Source organism: Salvia splendens, chromosome 20, assembly GCF_004379255.2.
Source record: "Salvia splendens isolate huo1 chromosome 20, SspV2, whole genome shotgun sequence".
Taxonomy (NCBI): domain Eukaryota; kingdom Viridiplantae; phylum Streptophyta; class Magnoliopsida; order Lamiales; family Lamiaceae; genus Salvia; species Salvia splendens.
Window position 1 is genome coordinate 13008131 of NC_056051.1, and position 17512 is coordinate 13025642.

Sequence of the window (17512 nt, forward strand, 5' to 3'; positions counted from 1 at the left end):
AAGGTTGATACTACTGCCTTCTAGATTGTTGAATCAGGGGAATGTTGCGCGCCTTCCTTATCGCCTCCATTACACAGGCCTTCCTTATTGCCTCTAAAGCGTTTGCGTTTATCAGAGCTCCTCCTCCTTGGTATTTTTTTATTCTTTTTCTCCTTCGGGGGGAAAGAAGCATGCTGGCAGCGTTAGTAAGCCCCATACCTTGGTTGGTATGGTGGCCCATATTAGGGGGATGAGGGATACTTTCTTCCTCTTGCTCTCTTCCTCTGCTCTCACCTGGTTGCTCTCCACAGTCTTGCTTGCTTCAATGACTGCTCTGATCCCTTGGTTTTCTCCTCATCCACTTGCTGCCTTGAACCCTCAGCTTCAGAAAGCAGCTGGTTCATTGTCTTGTGGCGCGTCCTTCTCGGGATGAAGTCTTTCACTATAGTCGAAGAAAGGTTAAATTCTGCCTCCTTTCATCGTAGAAGGAGATCTCTGGGAAGAGGCAGCCGTTCTGTTGGTGGTGGCGGAGCAGGGTCCTCAGACCGAGAAATTCTTAGGCTATCTTTTAGGGCGGTGTAAATCTCTACGGGGTCAGCGCTGGCGGGAAAACTTCTGAGTAAGGAGTCCACACGCCTTATGTCAGCCGGGTCCACATATTGGAGTGGGCCGATGAATCTAGGAGGCAATAATGGGGCTCTGGTGGTTGGTGGTCTTGGTGGTAACAAGGACCTCTGGTTATCACTGTTGATGCCGGCTCCTGAAGAAAACGAGGAAGTATTGAAAGTCTCGAGTTGATTGCCCTGCATTTCTTTCTGATTATGTTTACGGAAAGTGAGATCCGGAAGACCCCCTTTTATACTCAAACTCCGACTGTTGAGATTTCCACCTGTTGAGATCTCTGCGACTTTTTGCGTACCGGCGCGCCTTTTCAAAATGCCAGATGGCAAAGCTTCTCCGATACGTTTCCTTCCTCTCTCCAGATTCGATTCGTACATGGAGAGATTTCAAGTTGGAATTTCTGGATTACTTTCTGGACCAACGCTCTGAAGAAGGAAATCGTGGAGTGTAAGAAGGAGTACGATGAGTATCTTAGTCAGTATTGGTCGCGATTTAAAGGATTGTTGGATGCTTGCCCGAACCATAGAATGATCGAGGCAGAGATTTACTATTTGTTTTATGAAGGAACCAACCCTGAGTCAAAGGATTTGATGAATTCCTTGAGTGGAGGAAATTTTACGAAGAAGAAGGGAAGTGAAGCGAGAGAGATCTTGGGGAAGTTGATAGAGGCCAAAAAGGCGTACGACAGCCCGAGGAATGTTATGAGGAGAGGGTCCGCAAATGCGCTGAGAGAGCAAGATGACAAAAGAGTCGAGGCGAGAATAGATAGGCTTGAGAAAGCATTCTTGAATGCAATCTAGAAGACCAATCCGCCAGCCTCACGAGAAAAAGGATAATCTCCGGGTCCAGGAGAAATTCCACCCCAACAATATTATGGTCCTCAAGAAGAATATTACCAGGCCCAAGTTAATGCGATGGGGAGTTGGAACCCAGATGGAAGTTGGAATCCAGGGAGACAGAGGGATGCATCATGGAGAAACCATCCCAATTTTAGATGGTCTGACAACGATCCGAACCAGCCACCCCCACAACAGAACGCTCAGTTGGCACATCAACCAGAAAGGCAGACTAACTGTTCTGGGAGAAATAGGAGGGGCAGAACAACTGGAGCAACCGGAACCAGGGAGATCATGCGAATTGGGGAAATAGGAATAAAAACCACCAGGGGAACTCTTATGTGCCGCCACAATAAAGGAATTACCCAGGAAATTATCAAAATTCCCAACCTCCTTACTAGGGAAACCAAGGGCCAGGAAATCAATACAACAACAGTTCAGGAAGTCAGGAAAATTTTTGCCAGAACCGAGGAACTGGACCGAACCATGGCTCGGGACCGAGTCCCAGCCAACCCATTTCTAAGCCACCAAGGAATATTGATGATATGGTGCATGATCTAGTCATCTCGCAACAACATATGCAGAACAACTTGCAATCTAACAATGACGTGGTGCATAAGCTTCAAGATGCTCAGTTGGAGTAGAATGCAGCAATGGACATGTTGGCCAAGCAATTGTCCCAGATCGCGACTTCCTTGAGCGAGATGCGATGGAACGAAGGAAAGATTCCAACCTCGGTAAGGCCACCAGACAGAGCTAACATCAGTCTAATCACTTTGAGATCTGGGAGAGGTGAAAGAGCAGCTTTGTGTCAGGTGTCGTGTCGAGCATAGGATGTATCCTACTGATCAGGATGGAACCCCAGCTATGCCTGAACCTGGTATCAATAATTCCTGAACCCACTTCTACTGACTAGTATAGTGGACGTAAGGGTCGAATCCCACAGAGATGAATGCGCTTTGGGAATTGTGGTGAAATTCTGGAAAGGTTTGGTTAGCTACCATGCTTTGGGTTGATACTTTATCTAGGCTGGAATTTAAGATTTTACTCTACTGACTAGGAGACGGGGAGAAAGATGATTGACATGTAGTTGTGTACGTGGAAAGTGGGGAGCATAGGTTTCAGGAAATATATGGAAAGTACGAGTTTACCATAAAAGGCTAAACGAAATATCTGAGGAAAAGAGGTAGTTAGGTGACTAGGCTTACAGATCTGAAAAGTAAAGAAAAGTAAAGGACAAAAGTAAAAAGTGGTTAAAAAGCAAAAGTGGTCCAAAAGTTGGATGGAGATGTTGTCTTCTTCAACATAAATCAAATCAGATCAGCGAATCCAGAATTAACACCATAGAAACACAGATTATCAACTTCATAGAAACACAGATTATCAAATACCGAAACTGCAACTAAACTTACTGGGTGACATGCAAGGTGGTAGAAACTACGTAATCTAGGATTTCACATTTAACCATTTCAGATCTAAAATCTACCAGCTATCTAGACTTGCAAACTCAGGGAGATTAAGTACAGAAATGAAAACATGCGATTCAACACTGGAAATTACCGTAACGATTAGATCTAAGCTATCTAGGCAGAAAAGAACGAAATCAAACAAGAACCGATGCTCAAAAACAACTTTATATCATAGAAACGTTGGATCACAACTAAGACTGCAAGTAAGCAAATATTGAAAGTGCAACAAATCAAACGTAAGAAAACAAAGTGCGATTAACTAAGAAAGCAAATAAAGATTGTTTGCCACTCCGAGCGATGAAACTGTTAACACTACGAAACACGCTGACTGGAACGAAGGGATGTGGAACTCCGGCAAACTGATGAGCTTCAGGTGACCATGGCTGTCGGCGAGGAACGAGAATATGAAGGATAATGCTGAAGGATTGATCTACCGAAGAGAGATTGCTAACTAAGTGTAGGAGTGGATGAACTAATTGATTCCCTTTTCTCTCTCCAAGTGGCTTCCTTTTATAGGGAGGCCTCCCTTGATTTTTAGGGTAGACTTCACACATGAAATGAATTTTTTGCCCCCTTGCTTGTGGCTAATCTTCCCAGCTATCTTTCTTCTCCATCTCGAGTCTTTTTAAAATGCATACTGGTCAGGATAGCAACATCCTGACGCCCTTCTCACCTGAATTCTCCCAACATTCCCATACTGGCTAGAACACTTCCCTGCACACTTTAGCAACTGTTCTGCAGATATATTCCAATTATGCACATTATACTGACCAGTAACCAAGGCCTAGAACACAATTTATCAAACTGCTCACACTTACCACATGCTTGTCCTTAAGCGTGAAGAACAACAAAACAAGTAAGTCGAATTCTAGCTTGGTTACTTCCCTGACCTACTCTATCCTAACCTAGACCCTAAACTATGGCGCAAAGAAAAACACATAAGCACGGGCACATACACATAAACAGAACTAAAGATACTTAAACACATTAACACAACTTAATTGGACTATATTTTCAACCATCTCTCCTCTTGGGATCAGGTGCAATCCGGCCTTAGACAACCTTGAATTTCCGCCGCCCCCCCTTTCCTTCTCAGTCAGTACATCCGCTTGTCAAGATCACCCACACTCTCAGCTTAACACTGAATTCTCTCAGTCGCTCACTCCTTACTAGGGATGTTAGGACTGTATTCTCTCATAGCGCTGAACCACAGATGCTTCGGACTTAGATCTCACGTGCGGCTACTAAAAGTCTTTTAGGCTTGTAACGGGGATATTGGGTTATAGTGTTTGGGGTGGTTGTTCCTAAGGCTCTAAGGTTCAAAAATCATTACTTTATTCTGATGTGGGGAACTGTGTGCGCTCAGGCTTTCAGCTGCCACTTCTGCTAGGCTGGACTTTTTCTGAAGTTGCTTCTCAACTGGTCAGTAGCGTCTTGTGGCTTCGCCACCCTTATTCCTTCTCATTCTTTTTGTGGTCAAGTATTTTTGACCATTTTCTTCGCATTTTCTCATTTTCTTCTGTGGCTTCGCCAACCTTATTCCTTCTTATCTTTTTGGGGCCTGGAATCTCTTCCTGGTCATTTTCTCCTTGCCTCTCTATTTCTTCCACTTGGTTTTCTTCTTGTATGTCCTGCTGGCCAGTTGCTTTCTTGCCTTATGCCTCGCACACACACAATTCCAGGGGCTACGGGTTATATCTGGGTATATATGGCTAGAAAGTGGGGTTCTAAGGGTTGGAAAATATATATTTTTTTTTTCTTTTTTCTTTTTTTTTAGGGGGGGATTCCTACTGCCTTCAGTGTTGCTACACGCGGTCACTTTACCCTAGGCACCTTGTGGCAGCCACTCTTTTCTTTTCTGAATTAGTGGAAAGTGGTTCCACTTTAAGCTTTTAACTCACATTTTAAGAGGGCTTTTGTGTTTGGGCTCTAAGTGTGGGCTTTACTCTCATACTCGCATCATTTATACTGACTAGGAGATACTAAAGGGGGGTGGTTTCCATTTTCCAGCATGTCCTATCTCCCTCAATTCTCCTCACCGTCAGTTCGAGACAGTTGAGTTTTAAGCCTAATAAAATAAAAAACTAGCCTAGACACTACACAAACACTTAAACACAGATAACACATATGTACACATGTCATACTGGCCATTGCATCCCCCATCCCACTTCACACGTGTCTGCCCTCAGATGAGGCTGTGAAGTGGAAAAAAGGTAATGGTCAGTATGGCTGACACACAGACATACCAAAACACAAGACATACTTATACTAAAAACTTCTCACACTTAGACTATATAATAGGCTAAGTGGAAGAGTTTAAAATCTAAACAGAAACCATCAATCTTAAACATATATATACAACAAACTCCTCACACTTAGACTATATAATAGGCTAAGTGTGAGTTGACATGCATACGAAAAAGAAAACAGAAAACACAAACACATGCGCCAAAAATAGCAAACCCTTTACTTCTCACACTTAGACTACTGCGTAGGCTAAGTGTTATGAAAGGGGTTTGCTCACGTACTACACAGATTATACTACCTAAAAAAAACAGCAAAACACAATTAAAATATGAAAAACTAAAAACTGAAAATAAAAAGAAAACTAACTGGTCAGTATGGTTGGTCACTTGTTCCTCCTGCTCCTTCGCGGGGCAGGTTGTGGTGCAGGTGGTTCTTTCGGTTGTTCATCCTCATTCTCGGACTGCTTGTTCCCAGATTCTGCCGACTCTTCGGCATCTCCTTCCTCTTGTTCCGCTTCTTCTTTCTGCCCTGCTTCTTCCGTCTCGGGTACTACCTCCTCTGATACTCGTGGTTCATTAGTTCGGCCTCCGTGGACACTCGGTCCAGATTCACGGACCAACTTCCCGGTTCCCAACTCTTTCAAGATTCCTTCCATCACAGTTGCCAAACGGCTTAACTCCGCTCTTGCTTTTCGATTCTCTTCTGCCAACTCTTCCACTGCCTTCTCTAGCCTTTCCTGTCTCTGCTCCTGATCTTGTGTTCCCGGATGTGCTGCAGATCTCCCAGTCGGTATAGCTTCTTCTCCCATTGCATAGAAACGTGATACACCATGTCTCATGTAAACGGTGTTCGTTCGGACGAACAAAGGTGTATCAAAGAGACCAGGAGGATCCACCATGATCTGGTCGGATAAGTCCTCGGCCCTCCGTGATGATGATGTTGTTTCTGACGAACACTCCCAAGATATGGCAGAGAGTGAGGTTTCTCGCTGGGTGGGTGGCAATTAGATGGCATTGGTACGATGTCCAGAATCCTAGATGTAATTTCCTTCCGCGCTTCGCGCACCACAGAAGGTATAACTCTGTCATTGATGTTCTTACCGCGGAGTTCGACTGCCCCAACAAATTGAAGTCCAAGTGAAGCTAGACTAGGCGTAGGATTGGGTTATTGAAATGGATTGAGCGAGAGAGAGTGGATATAAATTCTCCATAGGCTGGGTGAGTTAACTCCTTTCATGCCTCCTGGGGCTCAAATTCCATATGTCTGCCGGGAATTCCCCTCTCCCTACTTCTCCACTCAGGCCCTATGGCCTCATCCAAAATGCACATTCCCAGACGCACGGTCCACTCAATCAGATTCATCCGTATCTATCCGCCAAACAGCCTAAAACTGATACATTCCTCATCTAGATCTGTGGTGACCTTAAACCTAAAGGTCGTGAAAAACTCCTTTGCTAATCTAACCGGGACACTCGGATCTCCATTCTCCAACAACCATTCGAATCCTAACGCATGCAAATAAGAGAGAAACTGCTCGCGGCCACCCAACTCATCTAAAGAAGGAATATGAAGTACCTTTCCTCTCTTCACTTGCTTACTCTCTTCATCCTTGCTATCGAAAACTTTTTGTAGCTCCTTCGAGTTGAAAAGCTTCATCTCCTCCACCAGATCATCAGTAAGGTCCACTGTCCAGCGCCGGTACCTCAGTCTCTCTAACGGGGGATGTACTAGCTCCCGATGATCGTGCGGAAGCTGTTGCTCACTGTACTCCTCGTCCTCCAGGGAGATATCACTGTCGGAGTCTGAATCTTCACTGGCAGCGTAGTCGCTGTCGTCTATCTCTTGACGGTGCGGTAGGGTTCTCTGAGCTGGATCTGTGATAACGATGCCTATGTTCACTGTGCGTGGCTTCTTGTTGCTGGACTTCTTCTTCATAGGGTCCTTCCCCTTTCGTTTCCTTTCTACTTGATATCTGACTTCCTCTCCGTCATCCTCCTCTTTCTCTTCTTCGGGTTTCTTCTCAGCTTGTGTTGAAAATTGATCCTGGGCAGTAGGACTGGTCTCCTTGTGGCCTACTGACCTGGATGCGAGGTCCAGACCCTCAGCCATCCTGTCAGCCTCTTCACCTTGGCCACTCAGTGTTGGAGAGACCGCTTCGTTTTCCCTTGCAGTATTCTATAAGTCAGTAGTAGGCAAAAACTACTCCCCAGGTTTTGTGGGAGTAGCCCTTTCCTCATCACTCAAGATCTCCACCGGATCTGCCTCCGTGTTTGGCTTCGCCTTACTAGCTGCCCACTTTCCTAAGCATCGTTGAGATACCCTTTGCGGCTTTGGCTGTTCTGCCCTAGGGTCGCCCTTCAACACCAACTTCCTCTTGACTGCCTTCGGTTTAGTCACCGGAGGTGCTACTGGTTTTGGTATCTCCGCTCTTGCTTCTGTTTCTTCTGCTTCCACATGCACATCACTTTTCCCCGCCTCTATCTGGGGGTTCATTGACTCTGGCTCTTTCTCTCCTGCCCTGCCTTCTTCATCTTCTTCTACTACCCTAGATGTGAGGTTCAGATCCTCAACCATCGTGGCAGTATCATCTTCCCTCTGGTTTACTCCATCCAAAATCGCCTGGAATTCGTCATCCGTCATTATGCCTTTTTTATTGGCCGTCTCATTTAAATCTATCTCTTCGCTCGCCGTTCCTTGAGAAACGGTCCCCGCCGCCGGCGTTTTCTCTGGTTCATCATCTCCCTGTAGGCACCCCTGTTCCCTGCTTTTCCTCGCTTCACGTTCATCTGAGTCGGAATCGTAATGGGCGGATATGGGGTCAACCTCCATCGAATCACTTTGTTGTGGAGTTTGGGAGGGTTCCGAAGATTCTGGCGGTACGGTTACCGATGGAGATTTTCTTTCTGGTGGAATTTCGGTGGAAATCGGAATAGAAACAGTATGTTGTACCATGGATTGCACATTCGGTTCAGATGGGGCTCATCTGGTCGCGTCCCCTGGACCCCTATTTGACTGAAACCGGCCAACGCCGCTGTCTAGTCCCGATTAGGGTCTTGTAGTCGCAGAAACTCCGCCATGGCGTCTAAAGAAATCATCGTCGGCGCCTGAGGAACTGGCGCCGGAGATGGCGGGTTCGGAGGTCGCGCTTCTGGGGTTTCTTCCTTGCGGTGAGCAGTAGATTTCTCGCCCTTTACTTTTTTCGCCCAGGCTTTCTTTCCCATGGTTTAGATCGGCGATTTTCAGTGGAAATGGGGTGTTGGTTTTTTTTTCATTTTTTTTTCATTTTTTTTTCTGTGAAAGGTTGGAAGATTTTGCAGAGAGAATATTTAGGCGAGGGTTTGTGAAGTGAAAATGGGACGGATGATTTGATAATGGGGTAGGTATAGGTTGTAACCGGCTGTAGGTGGTTTCTAGGTAGCGCCGATTCGAGGGAGAGACGGTTGGGAAAGCTGGCTCTCTGATTGGTGGTCGCCCCTCTTTTTTCTGCTCACGCGCCCTGTCAGTCGCTGCCCGCCTGTAAAGCTGCAGCAAGCCCCCAAATTCAAATTCTGCCCTATAATGATTTCCCCCTATATTTTCCTAGAGTAGAAACAAAGTAAAAAGGACACTTAAATAAATTAGGGAGTTTCACCAAAATGGTATTCTGATGGTCGGTACGTACTCCCAATTAACATTTGAGGTCCTAAAAAATTTTTGGGTTTTCTTAAATTAACTAGCATGCAAAGGTTCAAATTAATTAACTACCACATATGTACCATATTTACATCTTCCTTAGGAAAATTGGAATTCTACTTTGCCAGCATATGTACATTACGCTAAAGGAGCTGCCTCAGTAGAATCTCAATCCCTATCCTACCGGTCAGTATGAAACCTGAGTATGTGGTTGCAGTGGGATCTCATCCACTACAGCCACATCACTATTGGCCCTAAATACCTTAAGCCTATGCCCATTCACAATAAAAGGTTCAGAGTTAGGAAGACTCCCTGAAATCTCCACTGCTCCATTAGAACGGAATGCGGTGATGACATAAGGCCTTGTCCATTTCGACTTGAGTTTTCCAGGAATGAGCTTCAACCTCGACTGGAAGAGTAGTACTTTCTGCCCAACATGAAGATCCTTGGTCCTCAGATTCCTGTCGTGCCACAATTTGGTTCTCTCTTTGTACCACATGGCTGAATCAAACGAATCCAATCTGAGTTCCTCTAACTCCTGCAGCTGCAACTTCCTTTCCTCTTCACAGGTTGTAGCATCCATATTCACTTGTTGTACTGCCCAGTATGCTCGGTGCTCAATTCCCACTGGTACGTGGCACATCTTTCCAAAAACGATTCGGTACGGGGACATTCCTATGAGGGTTTTGTATGCTGTGCGATATGCCCATAGAGCATCCTCTAACCTCATGCTCCAGTCCTTCCTGGAAGGATTTACGGTCTTCTCCAGAATCTTCTTTATCTCTCGGTTAGAGATCTCTGCCTGCCCGTTCGCTTGCGGGTGGTAGGGGCTTGATAGTCTGTGATGCACACCGTACTTCTTCATCAAGGCTTCAATGGTGCGGTTACATAAGTGGGTGCCTTGATCGATATTATGGCCCTTGGTACTTCGAATCGACTGAAAATGTTACTTTTGAGGAACTTGGCTACCTCCCTTGCTTCACACGTGCTCGTGGCCTTGGCCTCTACCCATTTGGAGACGTAGTCAACTGCAACTAAGATATATAAGTTCCCATACGACGAGGGAAAAGGCCCCATGAAATCCATCCCCCATATGTCGAACAACTCACAAACAATGACCGGGACTTGCGGCATTTCGTCTCACGCGTATATTCCACCGATCAGTTGACAATGCTCACAACTTCTACAAAACTCGTAGGCATCTTTGTTGAGGGTTGGCCAATAAAATCCACTATCTAGAATTTTTCTTGCCGTCTTCTTGGGACCGAAATGTCCTCCACATGCCAGAGAGTGGCAATGCGTCAATACGTCCCTCTGCTCCCAGTGAGGAACGCATCTTCTTATCACTTGATCGGCTCCTACCCTCCAAAGATACGGGTCGTCCCAAAAGTAGTATTTCGACTCACTCTTGATCTTCATTCTTTGAGCTTTGGTGACGTTCGGCACTTCTGGAAGCTCCCCTAAAACGAGGTAGTTGGCTAGGTCCGCATACCATGGCTCCTCCCCTACTTTTTCATTTCCTCTTTCTGTCACATCCTGGCCAGTAAGCTTCATCACTTCTTCCCAGTCAATTTTTCTGGCGGCAAAAATAACTTCACACAAGTGTTCTTCCGGGAATCGATCTCTCACCTCCTCGCTATTTCCATCCTGCACTATCCTGCTCAAATGATCCGCAACCTTATTCTCAACCCCTTTCTTGTCTTCCACCTCCCAATCGAACTCTTGTAACAAGAGTACCCATCGCATTAAGCGGGGTTTGGATTCTTTCTTGGTAACCAGGTACTTAATGGCTGCATGGTCAGTATAAACGATGACCCTTGACCCCAACAAGTACTGCCGAAACTTCTCGAATGAATAAACCATCGCTAGCATCTCCTTCTCTGTGGTATCATAATTCCTTTGAGCTTGATTCAATGTCTTAGATGCATAAACCATCGCTAGCATCTCCTTCTCGAATGAATAAACCATCGCTAGCATCTCCTTCTCTGTGGTATCATAATTCCTTTGAGCTTGATTCAATGTCTTAGATGCATAAAAGATCACATACCTTTTTCCCTCGATCTTCTGACCCAGAACCGTTCCTACTGCATAATCGTTGGCATCACACATCACTTCGAACGGATGATCCCAGTCAGGAGCCCGGATAATCGGTGCGGATATCAGCTTTTCCTTGAGCAAGTTGAAAGTAGTCTTGCATTGATTATCAAAATTGAATTCTACATCGGTTTGGAGGAGTCTGGTGAGGGGTTGGGCAATTTTGGCGAAGTCTTTAATGAATCGGCGATAAAATCCCGTGTGCCCCAGAAAACCCCTTATGTCCTTCTGGTCAGTAGGAAAAGGTAGTTTGGAAATGATGTCCACTTTGGCTTGATCCACCTGGATGCCCCTCTCTGACACCACATGCCCTAGGACGATGCCCTCTGTGACCATGAAATGACATTTCTCAAAATTCAAGACTAGGCTCTTCGCTCGACACCTCTCCAAGACTACATCCAAATAACGAAGGCATGAGTCGAAAGAGTCTCCGTAGACTGTGAAGTCATCCATGAATATTTCTATATACTCCTCAATTAGATCAGAAAATATGCTCATCATGCATCGCTGAAATGTTCCCGGAGCGTTGCAAAGTCCGAACGGCATGCGTCTGTACGCATATGTTCCAAACGGGCAGGTGAAGGTAGTTTTATCCTGGTCTTCAGGATTCACGTAAATCGGAAAATACCCGTTGTACCCATCCAAAAAACAAAAGTACTTCTTACCAGCCAGTCGCTCCAACATCTGATCGATGAAAGGTAGGGGGAAATGGTCTTTCCTGGTCGCGGCGTTCAGCTTGCGGTAGTCTATGCACATCCGCCAACCAGTGACTAGCCTTGGCGGTATCAGCTCATTCCTCTCATTTTGAACCACTTGAATCCCGGACTTCTTGGGGACCATGTGCACAGGGCTGACCCACTCGCTATCGGGCACCGAATAGATAATCCCTAATGACAACAACTTCAAGATTTCCTTCAATATTTCCTCCCACATGTTGGGATTCACCTTTCTCTGCGAATCTCGATGTGCCTTTGCCCCTTCTTCTAGCCTAATATGATGCATGCAGACGTCAGGGCTTATTCCCACCAAATTTGTAAGGCTCCATCCAATTGCTTTCATGTTCCTGCCTAGAACGGTCAGTAGCCTTGGTTCTTGCTCCTTTGTCAGGCTACTGCTTATTATCACCAGATATAAGTTTTCCTCCCCGAGAAAGGCATACTTCAGGGTTGCTGGCAACTTCTTCAATTCAACTTGTGGGGGAAGTGTGTCTGCTGGGAGAGGGTTTTTTGCAGCATCCCCTTCCTTTTCCAATTTTCCCTCTGAGAGTTCATTTGTACTGACTGGTAGCTTAGCCCCTGCGGCTCCAATAAATTCTGATTGCTGGCAAAAGTTCTTAATAGCTCCTTCTATCTCTTCATCAGTTAACCTTTGGCTAATGATCAGGTCACACCATGCAGCTGCCTCTACATCAGCCTGCCCATACACATCCAATGCTTGTAGCTTTTCCTGCAATAATTCAGTCTCAGGAAAATCTTGGACTAGAGGGTCAATTACATCCACATAGCATAGATTTTCAGAATCGATAGGCTTTTTCATGGCCTCATTGATATCAAAGGTAAACTTTTCTCCATGAAAATCAATACAAATTGTTCCCTCAGCCATATCTACAATCGTCTTGGTTGTCCTAAGAAATGGCTTTCCTAACAAAATACCGCTAGACTCCCTAGCTTCAGACTCACCCATCTTGATCACGTAAAAGTCAGTAGGATAAGTAAAATCATGTACTCTCACCAACACATTCTCTAACACTCCCTCAGGACTTATACATGACCTATCAGTCAGTTGGATTAATACCCTAGTGCTAGATAACGTTACCCCCTTCAGCCGATTATAAACTGACAATGGCATAACATTTATGGAATGTAACATCCCAAAAATTTGTGATGTTTATTTAATACGTTGTTTTGAAATTTCAATTATGAAACTTTTGTTTCTATGCGATTAAGTGAATTATGTGAAATAATTGTCATGGGTGATGTGGAATGAAGTGGTTGATATTTTTATATTTTCCAATGTGGGGAAATAATTTAATAGGATCATGCATATATTTTTCCGAGCCAATTCATTGGAGTTTTTGGCCCTTCCTAATTTTTGGAAATAGTATTACATTTCTTGAATTTAATTAATTGTTTTGGGATATTTATCCAAATTAAATCCAAACCAAATTATCCCTAATTTGTGCTACATGAAACTCGAACTCTAACCTATTATTTTTGTGAGTTTCGGATATCCTCTACTTGAATTAAGAGGATGAATTAGTTTCTTTGATAAAATTGGTACCTTGTTGATTCCTTTATTTATTTTAAATCCAATTAAATCTTGCCACATTTTATTCCCTCACCCCAATTAAATTAAGAGTTGCATTATTTTCTTGTGGCTAATTAAGCAAATTTTCGCCCCCCCTATTTGTAGAGGAGAATATATTTGTTTCCTATTTTGTGGAATTCCCTTTATTCAATACCAAATTAATACCTAAGCCAAATTAATTGGGGATGTGAATATTTCCTTATATTGTGTCTCCATCCCACACTCTTTTTAGCTTAATTTCCTTGGGGGAAATCTATTTTATTGCTGCCTATTTTATGGGAGTCTTTTCCTATAAAGAAATTACCAAATTTAAATCCTATTCTATTTAATTGAGAATTTAAATAATTTCCTTGTGCACACCATCAAAATTTTTGCCCTTCCCTCATTATTTCCTACTTGGAGATTTAATTTATTTTGTTCCCTTGTTTATGGAATATTCATTGACTTATTTTCCTAAATTGTGAATCTATTTCTCTCCAAGTAAATACCAAATAAATTCCTTATTGAATTTATTAACCTAATTTTCGAAATTTTACCTTATTTTTAATTGTGGGATTATATTTATTGGCCTTTATTTTATTCCTTCACAATTAATTAATTAATTAATTAATGGGATTAAACCTAGGACTATATAATCACCTAAACTAAACCCTGGCCCCCATTCTCCCTCATAATTTTCGTGCCTCACCTCTCCTCCCTCTCTTCAACCTCTCCAAAATTTCTCCCATCATTGTTCTTGCATCCATTGAAGTTTTATTTTCAAGAGTTCCCGACGAATCGCATCAATCTTTGCTTCTACCGTTTGGTTTTCGATTCAAGAAGGTATAACTAAATCTTTTTCTCATCTTCTCCATTGAAACCTTGTTCTTGATTCATTCATGCATATAGTGAGTGTAGGAATCACAGATCGCAAAATTAATCGGTGAGAATTTGTGTTTGTATGAGAAAAACTGTGAATATGCGATTGTGAATGAATATGTGTAAAGTTTGAATGATTCATTGGTGAATGATGTGTGGTTATATGAGAACATGATTGTGAGAACCTTTTGAAGCATGTTTTTGTGTGGGAAGCATGAAAAATTGTGTTTGGTTGAATGAGGATGAAACCCTAATTTCGAATTTATGAGCCTGAAATCTGTGACGTTCGAACAGCGGTTTCTGATGTGTAATTGACCTATCAAATGATCGAATTTTGATATGAAAATTTTACTGAGTAAATTTCAGGGTGTTTTCTGTGTCTCGTGTGAATTTCAGCCCTTTTTGTCGAAACATGAATGTTTAAAAAATATTTGAAGTTGACTGCATAATTCTGCCAAAAACTTGTGTTCTCGCCCAGAAGGTTTCTTATTCTGTTTGACCGCCCAAATGACCTCCGTTTGATGTGATTCTTAAACTAGATAAAATTGTGAAGTGTCTTCTGAGTTGTGTAAAGATTTAAGCCTCATTGGACATCTTATGAATTTATGGTGAATTTTTGAAATGAACTGCGCAATGCTGCCAGAATTTTTATATTCCGACCAGAGAGTGGTATTAATGTTTTGACTGACCAAATGACATTATTTGAGTGTGAAACTTTACCTGAATGAACTTGAATGTGTCTACTGTGTTGTGACCAAATTTTAGTTTGATATGAGGTGGGAAGGAATTTTGGTGATTTTTACAAACAAACCGCGCAGTTCTGCCAGATTTGTTGTTATGTGGAAATATCACTTGTTGCCAAATTTTAATGAATTATATGATGCATGTATGATTTGGGAAGGTATCCTGTGACGTGATTATGTGTGACACGTTGAGAAATATTATGGCATGTTGTTCCTTAGGTTGATGAATGTTGGGATGGGTAAATTAACGGAATGATAAAAGGAACGATAGGACATGCATGGTAATGTGAATTTATGGAAGGCTGATTTGTGTTGTGATGATTGGCAAGGGTTATTGTGTGTACGTGAGCACAAGGAACGAGGGTTGCCTTAAGTGGATATTGAATTAATTAAACCAACGAGGTGGGCTTTCTTTTCAAACCTCTTTATTTTCCGAAAATATTACGTGGTGTTATAAGGGTTGGTTTAACTGTTATGTCATGCCATGTTTTTGTTTGTGAGATTGTTGCCTGATGCCTAGTTCGTCTGAGCTTGCTCCGTTAGGCTATAGGGTTGTGTTGTGAAACGAATTCGGGTCTGAGTAGAGCCGCAAACCCTATCAGGCTGTGTACACTGGTGGGATCGTGAGCCGGCCTTGCTAGTCGGCCGGTCTCGTGGGCGAATAGTGTGGCCACACTTTCGTCGCACTGTGATATGATGATTGTGATTGATGGAATGATGTGAAAAGTGGGGAGATAAATTGTCTGGCCAGACTTGAAATGTTTTTGTGTTCTCGTGATATTTCTTACTACATATAAAACTCGAGATCACTGGTATGGATGACATAACTAATATAAAATGTTTTCGGCATGAGCCCATTGAGTACAACAAGTACTCAGCCCTGCATATTATTTTTCTTATGTGCAGGTTGAGCGGGATGTTGCGGAGAATGTTGAGTTGGCCTTAGGATGCGTTGTGTCTTCATACATAGGCGTTATCCTTGACTCTCTTTGAACCTTATTTCCGCTGTTATATCTTGAACTATGTTCCAATACCTTAATCTTTTCCGTACTGTGTTTGAGTTTGTTTGGTTGTGTTAGGTTTTAAACGAGTATTTGTTACTTGAAAATGATGTTTCCCGCGAATTAAACTACATGTTTTTCTTAGAAGTTGATTGGGTTTTTATTAATTAATTTTCTCCGCTGCTTTCTTTTAAAGGTATTTATTATGAGCCGTTTTTTTATTTAATAGAAAAGTTATAACTGTAAACTTCTTTAAACCAAAATGTTTTTCATTCTTTTAAGTTAATTAAGTTTTCATTTAAAACGTTGTCCATGCATGTTGGTCACGATCGCCGCGTCCGTAATACCCCTGGTATGGCCGGTCGTGACATAGAAGCTCCCAGATCACACATTGCATGCTCGATTTTTACATCTCCTATAGTTATGGACAAAGTGAACATACCTGGGTCTGCTCTCTTGGGTGGTAGCTTTTCTTGCACAATTGCTGACGCTATCCCTTCCACCATGATCATCCAATCCTTCTGGGCTTTCCCGGCTATGAATTCTTTGATAAATTTTCCAAGCAGGGGTAGCTTCACGGCTTGGAGGAATGGTATGGTGACATCCAGCTTCCCAAAAATTGACTTGTAATCCACTAGGTTTTCTTTCTTCCTCTTGGTCATGAAACGATAAGGGAATGGTTTTTTCCCTTTCTCTTCTTCAACCAGCTCCTCGACAGCCTTCCCGGAGTCTTTCTCGGACACATTCTGGGCTGGAGTTTCCTTCGTCAGTTCTTTTTCCTTAGATGAGTCCACCTTGGGCTGTCTGCTTCCGGTTTCACTGTTCCTCGACGGTTCCTCACTCAAGAAAAATGGATCTTGCATTTGGGGTAGGGGTTTGTGTAGCTCCTCTTCCGAGACAGCGTCTCTCAGTAATGTTGCTCCACTTGATTCCCCACTGGTCTTCTTTGGTTTGGGCCCCTCATAGGAGGTACTGGGCCGCAATATGACCTTGCTCACCCATCGAACTTGCCAGCTGGGCCAACTGCCTATTCATCATATCAATGTTCGCTTTATGCTCCTTCTGGGCATTCTGCATCCCCTGCACTACTTCATTATTGGACTGCAACTCACCCTTGATGCCCTGCTGTGAAGCAAGCAATTCTCCCATCATATCCTCCATAGATCGTCTTGACCTGTTAGGATATTGGGACTGATTTGGCCCTTGGTGCTGGTTATACTGGAAATTTTGGTTGGGCTGAAAATTTTGGAAGTTTTGCTGGTTCTGGTTAGGCGGGTACTGGTTATACTGGCCAGGAGGGTTGTACTGGTCTTGGTGATATTGGCTCTGGTTTTGGTTTTGGAACTGGTTTTGGTTCTGCTGATGTTGTGGACCCTGATTAGGCTGATTCTGGTAATTCTGAAAGTTTCTCTGGTGGGGTAGTATATAAACAGGGTTCGGGTTCTGGTTTTGTGAGCTCTGGTTATGGGTTTGTTGGTTCCTTCCTGACCAGTTGGCTTGGTGGTCAGGATTTGCTGGGCCACGGTTGGGATTTCTGGTTCGGGTGGGGGTTGTATTGGTTCTGACCTTGACCTTGGCTCTGATTTTGGTTCCCGTCTCCCCATCGAAAGTTCGGATGGTCCCTCCATGGTGCGTTCTGCTGCCTTCCCTGGATCCAATTCCCATTAGAATTATAGTACCCCGCAA

General features: G+C 43.5%; 1 protein-coding gene across 1 annotated transcript; it reads right to left on the reverse strand.

Moving 5' to 3' along the window:
* Positions 1-6384: 6384 nt before the first annotated feature.
* Positions 6385-7980, reverse strand: LOC121781494 (pharyngeal muscle protein 2-like). The gene is made up of 3 exons (XM_042179227.1): positions 7471-7980; positions 6880-7167; positions 6385-6519 (listed from the first exon to the last, which is right to left on the reverse strand). The coding sequence occupies exons 1-3, from the start codon at positions 7978-7980 to the stop codon at positions 6385-6387; spliced, it is 933 nt and encodes a 310-aa protein (XP_042035161.1).
* Positions 7981-17512: the final 9532 nt, after the last annotated feature.

What these genes read in the sequence shown, in the direction of transcription:
- LOC121781494 (XM_042179227.1), bottom strand. Translation starts at nt 7,980, where the DNA reads ATGGAGGTTGACCCCATATCCGCCCATTACGATTCCGACTCAGATGAA. An exon ending in AACAGCCAAAGCCGCAAAGG is followed by an intron (nt 7,168 to 7,470) that starts GTATCTCAACGA and finishes CAAGCTGAGAAG; the next exon opens with AAACCCGAAGAAGAGAAAGA. An exon ending in CGCACGATCATCGGGAGCTA is followed by an intron (nt 6,520 to 6,879) that starts GTACATCCCCCG and finishes TTTGGCGGATAG; the next exon opens with ATACGGATGAATCTGATTGA.